The 14,523-nt window shown below is 36.5% G+C and overlaps 1 protein-coding gene across 2 annotated transcripts in view; it reads right to left on the bottom strand.

Moving 5' to 3' along the window:
- Positions 1–14,523, bottom strand: part of UHRF2 (ubiquitin like with PHD and ring finger domains 2) — a 95,979-nt gene that overhangs the window by 31,666 nt on the left and 49,790 nt on the right. For both annotated transcript variants that reach the window (XM_019470768.1, XM_009274267.2), the window contains exon 5: positions 5,014–5,123. In XM_019470768.1, the coding sequence (XP_019326313.1) occupies positions 5,014–5,123 (110 nt within the window). The remainder of the gene's footprint in view (positions 1–5,013; positions 5,124–14,523) is intronic.

Here is a 14,523-nt window from a genome sequence, read left to right as displayed (position 1 = left end):
GCAGTCAGGGGAAGTCCCTTGTGGCTGAGGAAAAGGGATATTGCACCCTTTTTTAAAAAGGCTAAAAAGGAGGACCCTGGGAATTATTGACCAGTCAGCCTCACCTCAGCACCCAGTAAGATCATAGAACAGAGATTCCTGGAAGACCTGTCAAAGCATATGGAAGACAGGGAGGTGATTAAAGACAGCCAACATGGCTTCACCAAGGGCAAATCGTGCCTGACTGATCCAATGGCCCTCTACAATGGACTGACTGCATCAGTGGACAAGGGAAGAACTATGGATGTCATTTACCTGGACTTCTGTAAGGCCTTTGATCTGGTCCCTCACAACATTCTTGCTGCTAAATTGGAGACACACGGGTTTGATGGATGAACTATTAGATGGATAAGGACTTTGCTGGATGGCCGCATCCAAAGAGTGGATGGTCCGCATCCAATGGCTCAATGTCCAAGTGGAAACCAGTAATGAGCAGTGTCGCTCAAGGGTCCGTACTGGGACCAGTACTATTTAATAACTTAATCAGTGACATAGATAGTGGGATGGAGTGCACCCTCAACAAGTTTGTGGATGACAAAGCTGAGTGGTGCAGTTGATAACACCAGTGGGAAGGGATGTCATCCAGAGAGACCTTGACAGACTTGAGGAGTGGGCCCATGTGAACCTCATGAAGTTCAACAAGACCAAGTGCAAGGTCCCGCACAGGACAATCCCCAGTATCAGTACAGGCTGGGGGATGAAGGGATTGAGAGCAGCCCTGCAGAGAAGGACTTGGGGATACTGGAGGACAAAAAATTGGCTATGAGCTGGCAATGAGCACTTGCAGCTCAGAAAGCCAATCATAGTCTGGGCTGCATAAAAACAAGAGTGGCCAGCAGGTCGAGGGAGGGGATTCTCCCTCTCTACTCTGCTCTGGTGAGACCCCACCTGGAGTTCTGCATCCAGCTCTGGGGACCCCAGCACAAGACAGACATGGACCTGTTAGAGCAGGTCCAGAGGAGAGCCACAAAAGTGATCAGAGGGCTGGAACACCTCTCCTATGAAGGAAGGCTGAGAGCGCTGGGTTTGTTCAGCCTGGAGAAGAGAAGGCTGCAGGGAGACCTTACTGTTGCCTTTCAATACTTAAAGGGGGCCTATAAGAAAGACAGGGAAAGACTTTTTACCAGGGCCTGTAGTTACAGGACAAGGAGCAACAGTTTTAAATTGAAAGAGGGTAGGTTTAGATTGGATACAAGGAAGAAATCTTTTATGATGAGACACTGGAACAGGTTGCCCCGAGAAGTTGTGGATGGTCTATCCCTGGAAGCATTCAAAGTCAGGTTGGATGGGGCTTTGAGCCACCCAATTTAGTGGAAGATGTCCCTGCCCAGAGCAGGGGAGTTGGACTAGATGATCTTTAAAGGTCGCTTCCAACCCAAACCATTCTATGATAAGAAGTGCTAGAACACTGCAGTTTGAATTTTTTTTTTAAACAGAAAAAACACAAAAGCTGAAGAACATAAAAGAACCACCACTGAAGAGGGAAAATTACCAGCTACAGATAGAAGGTCTAGTGAGATGTACTGACTGGAAAACATGAGGAGTAAATGTGTACGGCTACCAGCAATGGTTATTTTACAAAGCCTCAAAGACAAAGGTCAGATACATTTAAAAAGAAAGCCAAAATTTCTCAGTGTACTGCTTCTACTAAAGTCTAGCCTAGAAGACTTACCTGCATACTATCCAAATAGTAATAGAAAGTCACTAGACTACGTCATCCAATAAATAACAGGCAAAAAGAAACTGCATATTTTTCTGTATCTCTTACCATGACAGGTTGTTTAGGCCTATGTAATTAACTGTTTTCAGTTACATAACCAGTTTCTTAGATCAAATGTTAGTAATAATATTTTTTTTTAAAGAAGAAAAAAGCAAAAAGGTCTACATATTTTAGTTCAGTTAAACAACACCTGGAGTTTTCAACTTTCTTCAATATACAAACAAACTACAAACTGTCATTTTCATGACATGACTAACTTTTCACATTTCTGCTTTAACCATGTCGTAAGTAAAATGCACTAATTATATCTGCACTATTGCTCACATGAAGACAGGTCTGTTCATCCCTACCAACACTGTAGGGTTTAGTTGCATATCTCATTTCATATTCTCTTCTTTTGCAAGAGGAGTTATCTCATGTCCATAGCACAAATTTGGATTCTGATGGAAGTAATATATTTTTATATCTAGGTCTTATTTCTGATTTGCATATAAATATTTGAAACATATTTACAAGTATGTCGCTTCTTAGTTTTCTAATTTTCTAATATAATTTTCTAATATAATTTTCTAATAAGTTTGGCCCTACTCTTTTCCTGGGCTGCAGAATTTAGATTTCCATTAAATAATTTGAAAATAACTACCTTATTTTTAACTGTAACTGCTAAACATATATCGACATGTCATACACATTTTTATCTTAATTTACACATACAAAACCTAACTACCATATGGCCATGCTCAAGGAATAACAATTTTTCTGCAGAGGTAGCCTACATTGTTTATCTGATGAAGATTATTTCCAAAGTAGGCATTCTACTTTTTAGAAAGGATATGGACAGTAGTTTAATATAGACAAAAACAGTCAGTGCATTTTCTGATTGTGCTTAAAACAATCTCACAGAGTATTTAAGGCCAATTAATTCTTTGAATTTCATCTGCCATTATTGTAACAAAAATCTGCAGCTTTTCATAGCATATAAGCTAAGGTAACTGTGTGTGTGTTTACAGATATATGCATATCTATTTTAAAATTTTAAATACAAAGTACAACTGGGGATGTAAGTACAGTCCAGAGGTAAAGGGTATACTGCTTACAGCATACAGCTCAACTGACGTGCACTTTGCATAAGTGAACAAAGGCAAGACAGCTTACCAAAAAAATCAGAATCACATGAACAGAAACGAAAAGGGCAGTGTGGTGAGAAAGTTGGCCTCAGGAAAAAGAGCAGTTCAAAACAAGAAATAAACCTAAATTACTAGATCAATTAAGTTTTCAGGGTTACATTTTTAAAGATTATATTTCTGTGTTATGTTTATTTATGAAGGTTTGTAAACAATATCCTGAAATGAATAAAAATGGGACAAGGAACAAAATGAAACAAAACATACACAGAGGTGCAAATCTCTACACAGACGGCAATATGTGAGCAGTTTAAGCAAAGAGGTTACAAATAAGGAAATAGCTGTCAAAATAGGAAGGAAAGAGCTGTAAGTGAAATTAAGAGCTTGACTTTGAAACAATAAAGGTGGCAATCAGTGTAGGAAGTACAGTGTGAGGAGCTGCTGAGGGAACTGGGGTTTTTTAGCCTGGAGAAAACAAGGCTGAGGGGAGACCTTCTTGCTCTCTACAACTGCCTGAAAGGAGGCTGCAGCGAGGTGGGTGTCAGTCTCAAGTGACAAGTGACAAGTGACAAGACGAGAGGAAATGGCCTCAAGTTGTGCCAGGGGGATTGTGTATTAGGAAAGATTTCTTCACGGAAAGGGTTGTCAAGCACTGGAAGAAGCTGCCCAGGGAAGTGGTTGAGTCACCATTCCTGGAGGTATTTAAAAGATGTGTAGATGTGGTGCTTAGGGACATGGTTTAGCGATGGACTTGGCAGTGCTAGCTTTACAGTTGGACTCGATGATCTTAAGGGTCTTTTCCAACCTACCTGATTCTATGATAAATAAATACTCATGTCAGATCAAATGTTGCCACTGTAGACAACTTTATATAGTCAGCAATATAGTAATCATTCATTTCCTTAATACACACATAATTTTAAAAATTAATTCACTACACAGTAGCTGCAGGGAAGAACTAAATGAACTGTAATAATTTTATATGCCTTTTAAAAAGTTTCATTAACAATTACACTTGCAAAATAAGTAGCTATGTAAATGCAAAGCAGTATCTGCAGATTTTTTTATTTCTCATACTACAATTTTTTTAAATAAAAACATGTTTTAGGATATTGAAAAAACCCTTTAATGTGACTGAGAAAAAAGAAACAGAAGGGATGGTTTGGTTTTTTTGAGTAATCTGAGGAAAGTAAATCGTAAATAATGAAAAATGAATTGTGAGAAGTTCACTTACAGAAATTCACATTTTTACTTTTAAGAATACCACAGCAAATAGAATTTGCTCCTCTGAAAAACAGTGATTTTTTAGATGATGGCAAAAAAACAGTAAGCAGACTAGTTCTTGTGCACTGAAAGCTACATAAAAAGGTTCTGAAAAATTGCCTTGGAGTCAGGAGTCTAATATATAATAATATCTAATACCTATTAGCAGAGCTGCAGTCCAATCTCTCAGTGTTGCTATCTCAAACACTTATCACTCCTAACTTTAACATATTTTTAAACTTAGGATAAAATGTCACACTACTTTTTAGATAAGCTGCCACTAACTCCTTCCTGTGGTTGTGGGGAGGATGAGGAGGTATGGCATAGTTATGTTTTTAGAAGGTCAGGCAGGGCCACATAATAATCCAAACGTTAATTACCCCTTTTTTTCATGGTACAAGCAGCTTTGGCACAAAGTTCCTTATCTTTTTTTTTTTAATTCTGACATAATGACAGGGTTAAAGTGCATCATTACAGACTGATTCTATCTTTGGCATTTATTAATTTATTAACAGTTTAAATGACATGTCAATTGGAATAGCAGTTTCAACTGCAACACCTGTCTAGGAACTTAACTGAGACTAGGAATTCATTCTGCACAGTTCATTTAGAACATTATCAGCTGTTCCCCTTTTCCCTGCTTATGACTGATAGCACTAAAATGTCATCAGTTTCTGAATAGGTCAAGTAATATAGCCACCTTACAGTAAATATACTTTTAGAACAGAAATCTGAAAAGAATTCTATGTTATTACTTTCCTGAACACACAAAACAATTATTATTACCTCTGCATGCGGATCCTTCTATTTTTTTAAAGAAACATCATTCAATTTGTACTTCTATTCAAATAATTTAAAAAAGCATACTTTTGAAATCTCCATCCCCAAATGTCAATGGATAGGCTCCTGGCTTTTCAATCTTGTACATTTCCTCTATAAAAAGGATTTTACAATCATTTATTGTGTCTTCTGGGCCTCTGAAAAACAAAAAGAATAAAAAGTATATTCAACTCAGTTCCTCAGACCTAGATTCTGTACTTTTTGAATCCTAAGCAATGAGATAAAGCTAACTAGCATCTTTTTTTCATCACTGACAGGATACTTTATTTCAATTCACACACAAAATTCAGCCTCGTACTGTAACTTCTAAGAAAACCAAAACACGTACTTAAAACTCACATAAAGAAAAGACTACTCCATTACCCTCAGACTACCCGGCAGCTGAGGATGTCCTTATTGACAGCCATCCATAACTTTGTAATTCTACTTCTAAAACCTCAAAATGTTTTTTTTTGCTGAACACAACAGACCAGACAAAATCATATCCTCTCAAATACAGCATATCAAATATTATTATAAAAGTACAGTGTCAGAAGTGAACCAGAAACATGACTTATAAGACACAATAATAGATGCTACTTGGAACCCTCAGAGTAAGAAAAGCAATAGAAAGCTTCAAAAGTCCTTCTATGACTTCCAAACGTTTTGGAAACCTAAAACCTAATCCTGCAAAGACATGTACAATACTGAACTACATACTGTGACTAGTCCTGTTAATGTCAGGTTTCAGTGCAAAATTTGTTCACCATATCTCAGTGACGAGTAACAAATATTCCATGACTCCACAACACTAATGCTGAAAGACTTCTAGAGAAGGATTAGGAAATATTAAATGTAGCGTAAAGGTTTTCACCTCCTCTTACTATCATCTCTTTGTATTTATTAAAATTCTAATTCAAACGTAAATTTATCTAGGAAGAAAAGGCCATAAAAACACCAAAAGTTTTAAAATGCTCCCTTTTATTCCCTTTTATTCCCTCCTAAGGATGATATCGTGCCTTCAACTGCCTGTTCTCCTACCATTTTCAATTTACTACCTAATCTAGAACTAAGGAGGAATTTTTAGTATAGCCCGTATTGGAAGTATTAATTACTGAACATAGTCTCACTGATTTCATTGAATCACGTGTCATTACTGATTTCAGAATTGAGCAGTTTGACATGAGAGAAAGGAATTTACTAGCTGGAGAGCTTTTTTTCTTGCAGGGGGAGACCCAGCCATTAAAAAAAAGAAAATCTGAAGGAGATTGGGTTTGTTGAACTTCTTTCCTCTTCAAAAGTTAATCTAATTCTGTTGCACTGCTGCAGTCCCTGTTTTGGTTCTAGAAAAACACTTCAAAATCTGAAACTACACAAGCAACTAAATGAATACAGACCACAAATACCATAGCTTGAATTATTAAGGTTATGAAGTTTAACATTTTACGAAGACTATGATGTTTGTAGTTAAAATGTCCAGTGAGCACCCTGCAACACAAGAAATAAAATAGATTTTTTTCTTCTTTCCTATATAGACATAAGATGTGCTGGACATAACAGAGAATTAGTAGCACACAGTCAGCCTAATTCCAAGTTAGGACAGAGTGAAGATTCTACAGTTTTTTGAAGGCTTTATTATGAATGCAAAACCAAACTATTGTATTGGTTACTGTTCAGTATTTGAAGGAGGTTGTGGAAGATTCTGCTAAGCAAAGCTGAAGTGCACTGCACCATTACAAGTGCCTCTTCAGAAGCAGGGAAATAATGAAAATTAATAACTGTAAAGATAATGATTAAATATTGCCACACTGGAGACTATTTTCCAGGTGAAGACCACCAGTAAGTTAAAATGCTATGTTTCTTTCAAATATTTAGAGTGTAGAAAGGCCTGAGAATATATCTGAATCAGGTGAACAAGTCGTCTAAGCCCTATTTGTAGGATATCTGTAAGAAACAATCACAGAGGTGACTTGAAAATCCTATTGAAGAAAGTCAGCCAGGTGGCATATCCCTATAAAAAGGTCTAGCCTGCAAAATTTAAATCAAACTATAGACAGGTAGGGAAACAAGATATTAGGTCCATATTAAATAAGGATAACCACAGTAACAGAACACCTCCAGAAACACCAGGCTTCAGTCTGGGATCTGTTGCTCCCCACTCTACCTCTTTGTCTGCTCCCACCACTTTCCTTGTGCTGACTCCAGTTCTTGGACTCTGCCACATGCTGACTTAACTAAGGCAGAAAAAAACTAAGCCAGGGAAAAAACCACAGGCAACAAAACACTTTTTGGTGGCCCTAAACACTGCAGGATTTAGGTCTCCATGGAACTGGAGTTGAGAGGACTCTGATAGTGTCTTGATTCAGTATAATTGCCTTTTAAGTGTACCAACAGCTGTTTACTTTGGCATTTGTATTTATTTTGACCCTTTTTCTTCCTTGCAGATTTTGGAGGGAAAACATTCCCCATTGTTGGTCATATGCATAAACAGCAAATGCTAGCAAATTTCAAAGATTTGGGATATTTCAATAGAACATACAAATGCTACTTCAATGCAAATACATCCATCAGATAGAAAACAGTTTGTTTTCCTGACCAGGAAAATCACGTATTTAAGATAATCTTCATTTGCACACTAGGGGGCATTACTTAAAAGCAGTTCTGTCCGTTGGGGGTAACACCCCTCAGATTTATTTAGGTTTCCATATATTGAAGTGAACACAGGAAGTCTGATTTTCTGCACCTCAGTCTGGATGAGACTGCATGGTGCAACCACCCACACTAGAACGCTGGACACCAGTTTCTGTTACAACAAAGTATGCCTTTGACAACATAAGGTTATGGAGATACTTCCAGTCTGTGAATGGCTACAGCACTTAAATTCCTCCAGCTGTCACCAAATCTGCAGCTCTAATTAAGGCACAATTTCCAGGTTCGGTTTAAAGTGCACTATTTAACTAGAAAATTGTCCCTGAAACAGATAGAAGAGCACTCCCAAGAATGATCTACCCCTCTAAAGGGACTGTGGGTGCCAGTACACCTCTGCAGGCAAGGTGAGAGTGGAAGCTTCTCTCTTCTGCAGTAGCATGCAAAGACACTTTGAATTATCTACAACACATACACATTAATTCACAGTCATAAAAGTACTATACATTCAAATACAGACAGGACAAATTGTAAACAATCTCTGGCAGGAAAACTGAATGAACAAATACAGACTGAGCTTCTCAAAGCGTCAAGGTTTCCCTGCTTATTTTCTGTACCTTGGAGAGTCCTTTCTTAACTGCCCTATACTGTTTGTTAGTCCTAGATTATTTAAAGTTAAAAACAAAACAAATCTCCTGACACTCTTTAATGGTATAAATCTAGTTATGTTTGGACCTTCCTTAGCTATACCACTGCTTGCCTGCCTATCCAGCTTGATTCCTCTAAGACTTATTTCTAACATAACTCAAAAGTAGTGAATCTATTTTAAAACCAAAACATAAAGTTATGCCTTCTTTCACCTAAGTAGCATGAAATTTTATATTCCTATAAAAAATACATGTATTGGTTTGTATTTCTCTATGCTTACAAAGCAAAAGATAAAAAATAAACAAGCACGCCTTAAACTTTAAGCAGATTTGTATGGAAAAGTCAAAATAGTCATAGAAGTTGAATAGTATGTTGGATATCAGTAAGCATACAACTACATATACATCTACAGGAAATTTCAAGCATAACTTATCAAGTAAGTTAATATCTTGTCAAGAAACAATAGTGACAGTCTCAATGTAGCAGCTACCAACATGACTTTACCCATGTCGTGGGACAGAAAGAGATTCTCAAATTCCAGTATGCTTCAGACAAATTTCAGTATATTTGCAGAGCGTATTTTTCCCCAATTTTTGCATCTTGCAAATCTTCAATGTGTGTGTAGTCTAAATACACTACCTCTATTATGAGCAAAACTGCACCTAGGAAAAACTTGCAACGTTTCCTCCCCTCTTTCTACACTGTCTTATTGTTTAGAGCTGTTTTACTTTAGTTTACCCTTTTTTACTGCATTTTCTCCAGAAATTTAGAAAGCAGTTGTTTAAAAAAGAAAAAAAAGCTTTTCATCACAGGTAGTTCTCTGCATACAGTCTTTAGACAAGAAGGAAGGTGGCAAAACACCATAAAGCTGTACTCACAAATCTACAGACATTTGTGTTACTCCTATCCATATCTTTGAGAAACAAGCCAAACCTGAGGTCAGTAGAATACTTATTAAGAGTTAATTCCACTGGTGCCAATTTAAACTATTAAAATTACTTTTATCACATTGTTTTCTTGAAAGATACCATGAAAAGATTTGAAGTTGGTTCAATGGTGTTAATGTTCCGAAAGACACCACAGCAAAAAGTTTTTGTGAAGTATGCAGAAGCATGGATTTTTATCATCAACTTTATTACAAAAAATCACGTGTATATTATCTCAACCTCAAAGTGTTGAAGCGCAACATACTTTTTTTTATATAACTAGTTAAATAAAACAATTCCTCTAATTAATACTAGAAAACACAGAACTCTCAAAATAAAAAAAAAATAAATTCAGTTGCATGGAGGTAACAATTGGTAAAAGCATGTTTTTCTCTCATAGCACTGCAATCCTACTGACATAAGCAATACTATTCCTGTATCTAGATGGAACTGATAAAATAGACGGAATTAATCATTTCTGTATCACATATAAGGTCATGATGGACATTCCTTCTCCTTTGGGCATCTCCTGTATTTTTCCTTTCGGATAAGGGCACTCAGAAAGTAACTTTCAGCCTAAGTTTTTCTTAAAAGATATCCAGTATTTGAACCAGAGAAAACATTTTATTTTCTGCTATGAGTTACATAAGGAGCAAGCAAATACTATCAAATAACTTTACCAAGCTAGTATGTTCCAACAAATGCCACTTAAACTATTAAAATTACTTTTTTCACATTGTTTTCTTGAAAGATACCATGAAAAGATTTGAAGTTGGTTCAATGGTGTTAATGTTCCGAAAGACACCACAGCAAAAAGTTTTTGTGAAGTATGCAGAAGCATGGATTTTTATCATCAACTTTATTACAAAAAATCACGTGTATATTATCTCAACCTCAAAGTGTTGAAGCGCAACATACTTTTTTTTATATAACTAGTTAAATAAAACAATTCCTCTAATTAATACTAGAAAACACAGAACTCTCAAAATATGTTCCGAAAGACACCACAGCAAAAAGTTTTTGTGAAGTATGCAGAAGCATGGATTTTTATCATCAACTTTATTACAAAAAATCACGTGTATATTATCTCAACCTCAAAGTGTTGAAGCGCAACATACTTTTTTTTATATAACTAGTTAAATAAAACAATTCCTCTAATTAATACTAGAAAACACAGAACTCTCAAAATAAAAAAAAAATAAAGTCAGTTGCATGGAGGTAACAATTGGTAAAAGCATGTTTTTCTCTCATAGCACTGCAATCCTACTGACATAAGCAATACTATTCCTGTATCTAGATGGAACTGATAAAATAGACGGAATTAATCATTTCTGTATCACATATAAGGTCATGATGGACATTCCTTCTCCTTTGGGCATCTCCTGTATTTTTCCTTTCGGATAAGGGCACTCAGAAAGTAACTTTCAGCCTAAGTTTTTCTTAAAAGATATCCAGTATTTGAACCAGAGAAAACATTTTATTTTCTGCTATGAGTTACATAAGGAGCAAGCAAATACTATCAAATAACTTTACCAAGCTAGTATGTTCCAACAAATGCCACAGCTGCATATCCGGAACTACAGAGGAAGATCAACTACCATTATGACAAATTATGGCCAATAATAAATGGTTAAGCCTTACCAAAGCTAAAAATCTCTGCTCAGCTAGTTGCTCTTAAGAGACTAATTCTTCTGCCACATTACACATACAATAGCTTCAATAGCGATCAGGCTACACATCTTTTGTCTTAAAAATTATGGTTATCCAATAAAATTGTAGTTATATTATTCTGTCAAATATACACAAGAAATATCACTTTTCTTCATTTCTTCACCTTATCATATCAAAAGTGAGATTAAAAAGAAATCTTGAGTCATACATTAGGCATAGTAAATGGGACTGCATTTGTGTTTCATGTAAGTACACTAAATTCTTTAAAGAAATTAAAACCCAAAACAGAGCCAGACCCTTCAATACAACAGAATTCCCAATACAAGCTTTCCTTTTAGATAGGTTAGCCATAGCTAGATAGAAACCTTCAACTGAACTTTCTTATATTTGCACCTTTTTCCGCCCACACTTCTTCTTTTTAAATCTTCAGGTTGCAAAACACTCTAGACATACATGATCACAGCTGACTGGAAGTATGACAACTGGGCATTATCCTGGATATTTCAAAGGTCAACTTTCAAGAAAATAAAAGCTGCTAGATGACAATCACCACACTGTGAAAACTGTATCAGTTCTTATAGTCTGAGAGATTCAGTTACAATTCCCAGATCTCTCTCTGGAATTTTCTGGTTTTATCACTTTACCATATTGAAATGACAAGAAAAATATTTCAACGTGCACTAAGAGTCAAAATACAATGGTGAATAAAAACAAGGAAAAAATTACTATGCAAAAAATACACATGAAGGTTATATTCACACAAAGAATCATAAGGAAAAGTGTCTAATGACAATTTATCGTTAGGCCTCTTAAGAGCAAAACCTTACTCACACTAAGTCATGTTTACCACAGACAACTAATTCATTTGTCAGCTTCTATGGTTACTGTCAAGGGTATTGTCCAGGTCAGCAGAGAAACAGCCACAATCAGAATAAAACCTAACAATATAATGGTGGTTACGCTCTCCAAATGTATTAATTCAGTTAACAAACGATATAAAAATCAAAACAGGACTAAATTTACTACCAGTTTCAGTATCCATCTTTTCCTATGCACTACTTTGTTTACATCCCATTTATGATCAATCAGCCTCTATCCTGCTTTTGCAAATCTTTCAGCCAGCAACTATTTATTTTCTCCCACATCATCAATGAACAGTTGGATAACTTCCTCAGAAATATACAAACAATCTTTTCAACATTACCATTCAAAATGCTTGTTAGAATTTTCACTATCATCCCCTTAGAAGCAGTTGAGCCACTAGAGTTCATGTCTAGTGTATCAACAGCATTTCCTTGCGTCTTTACACTTTGTGCTTTCACATTCAACAGCTGCATGAACTTGTATCCTGACTTACTCAATATACACTTTTTAAAGCGAGGACTATTTTTTAAAAACACTTTGCCTTTGAAACAAGAGAAACTGTGCTTCTGAACTGAGCTCATAAACAATTGTTTATCAACTTTTATTATAAAAATATTATATTACAATAATGTTAAAATCATTAGGCTAGAGAATTAAGTATGTGCTATTGTAACAAATAATCTCTACAGAAATCTACTGTCAAAAAACAGAACTATGTCGTGACTTCCACTTCAATATATTCACTCTAAATCACTATCATCCAAAAGAATGTTTTGGAATTAAAGCGAATACATGTAACAGCATGCATACTTCAAAAGATGTTAAATGGAAAATATCTCAGTCTGATATAAAATATTGCAATGTGAAAATTACTACCGGTTGCTTTACATTTAAACATTAACTATAACTTAGCCTAAACTGTAGTTTCAACAAACTGCAAACACACATTGTCTACACAGAATGAAACAAAGGCTAAAACATACCTATAAAACAATTACAACCCTCACCAAACATGACTGGAGATTTGATTTTAAACAGGCTTGTTTTAAAGGTAACTTACAAAATCTTCTCACATGAAGATAGCATATTACATTAATAATTTGACCAAATTCTGCTAGGTTGCACTGAATTACATAGAGGTTCTTTTATTTTTTATTGTATGCAAGCAGAAAAACAGACAATATTTTCAAGATTTTTTTCAGAATACTCGACACCCATTTGGTTTATCATGAAATAAAAACGCACAGGTACAAAATGGGACAGTATTAGCTTTGCTTTTAATTCAACTTTATTTATTTTTATTATACAAGCCACTATAATGACAAAGACACAAGACAACTTTTCAAGTATGCAAAGATTTTATTACTATATATATAGCGCTAAGATTAAAAAAAAAAAATTAAAACCCCCTATTTCCCAGGATATGTTGAAGACCTTACTATCGCAAACATCATAATCTAATATGAATTGTTAAGGCCTTTAAAAGCAAAACAAACAAAACAAAACACACACATGCTCAACCCCCAAATCTACAAATTCACCTTGTGGATGCACACACAAGCCAGCCAGGATGTTATTTTTTTTAATCTCAGTAGGCATAATGCTTGATGCATTTACAAAACAATATATTACAGTTCATGGTGCCAGACTCTGAAAGCAGAGATTTGGATGCAGGGACTATCCTTTTTTCCTTAGCCTGGGATCTGTAAAGCAGATGAACATTAGAGAAGTAAGCATAAACTCAGTACCTGGGAAAAGGGGAAAGCACTGGCCTGAGACAATTGCAAGTCACATTGTCAGATCCTAACAATCTATTTACCATAGTAGCTCAGGAGCAAGACTCTGCCTATGCCACGAAATCCACTGAGGAGACAGTGTAAAAGGCAGCCATCGAAGACCGATCCCACCCACCCAGCAGCACCAGCACTTGAGATCCGCCAGTAGCCGGCAGCGCGGCCGCACGCGGACCTGTCCATGGTACTGCAGGAAAGCGGCTGGTTCGAACAGGGGAAGAAGGGGCACGACCTGCCATTACTGTAACCACTACCTTCTTGAAGTCGATTAAGTTTGTGGCTGGCACTATCACACTGCTAAATGGGCATCCACAGTTTCCAAATCCAGGTTCAAACATGCAGATGTTAACGCCTACTTGACTGAATGTCCATAAAGAACCAGGTAAAAAGAGCTGGTTGAAGACCCACAAAGATGGAACCCCAAAGGCTTCATATATGAAAAACAAAGCTACAGGAGCTGTGCTTGGCATCCCAGGGCATGGTCTAAGCTCAGCCCACTTCTCTATGTGTTTGTGGACTGAATTGCAAGACTCAGAACAATGCAAAGCGTCAGCTCAAGACATCATTCCAGGGGTCTGGACTAGTCAATAAGCTCTTTTATGCTAGGAAGAGGCAGAGCTGCAGACAGGCGATATTACTAGAAGTTAAAAGCTTCTATCCAGGTGTTACATTATGTTACAATTCTGAGAGTAGATGCAGCACACATACTCATCATGAGTTTAGATACAGTTATAGGAGACCAATCTGTGTACCCAGCTGGATTAAGTGAGAATCTCAATTCATAAAACAAAGAGATGAGAAGAAGCACCTCCCTGTCACGCCCCACCTGCGGGAAGGGGAGACTGACTAAGATCCGCAAATCCCCTCGGTGTGGATTAAGGTGAAATAGCACTCAAGGTCCAAAAAACAAACTCCAACTTTAATGGCACAAACACTTCTATAAGCATCAACCCTCTATGTCTTAATATATATCACAAGCTAAGCGGCTTTGTGGTGAGTTGAGGTAGGCC

The sequence above is a fragment of the Aptenodytes forsteri genome, unplaced genomic scaffold (genome assembly GCF_000699145.1).
Source record: "Aptenodytes forsteri isolate BGI_AS27 unplaced genomic scaffold, ASM69914v1 Scaffold46, whole genome shotgun sequence".
In the NCBI taxonomy this organism is placed as follows: Eukaryota; Metazoa; Chordata; class Aves; order Sphenisciformes; family Spheniscidae; genus Aptenodytes; species Aptenodytes forsteri.
Note: the sequence above shows the minus strand (reverse complement) of the source record. Positions and strands in the feature narration are given on the sequence as shown.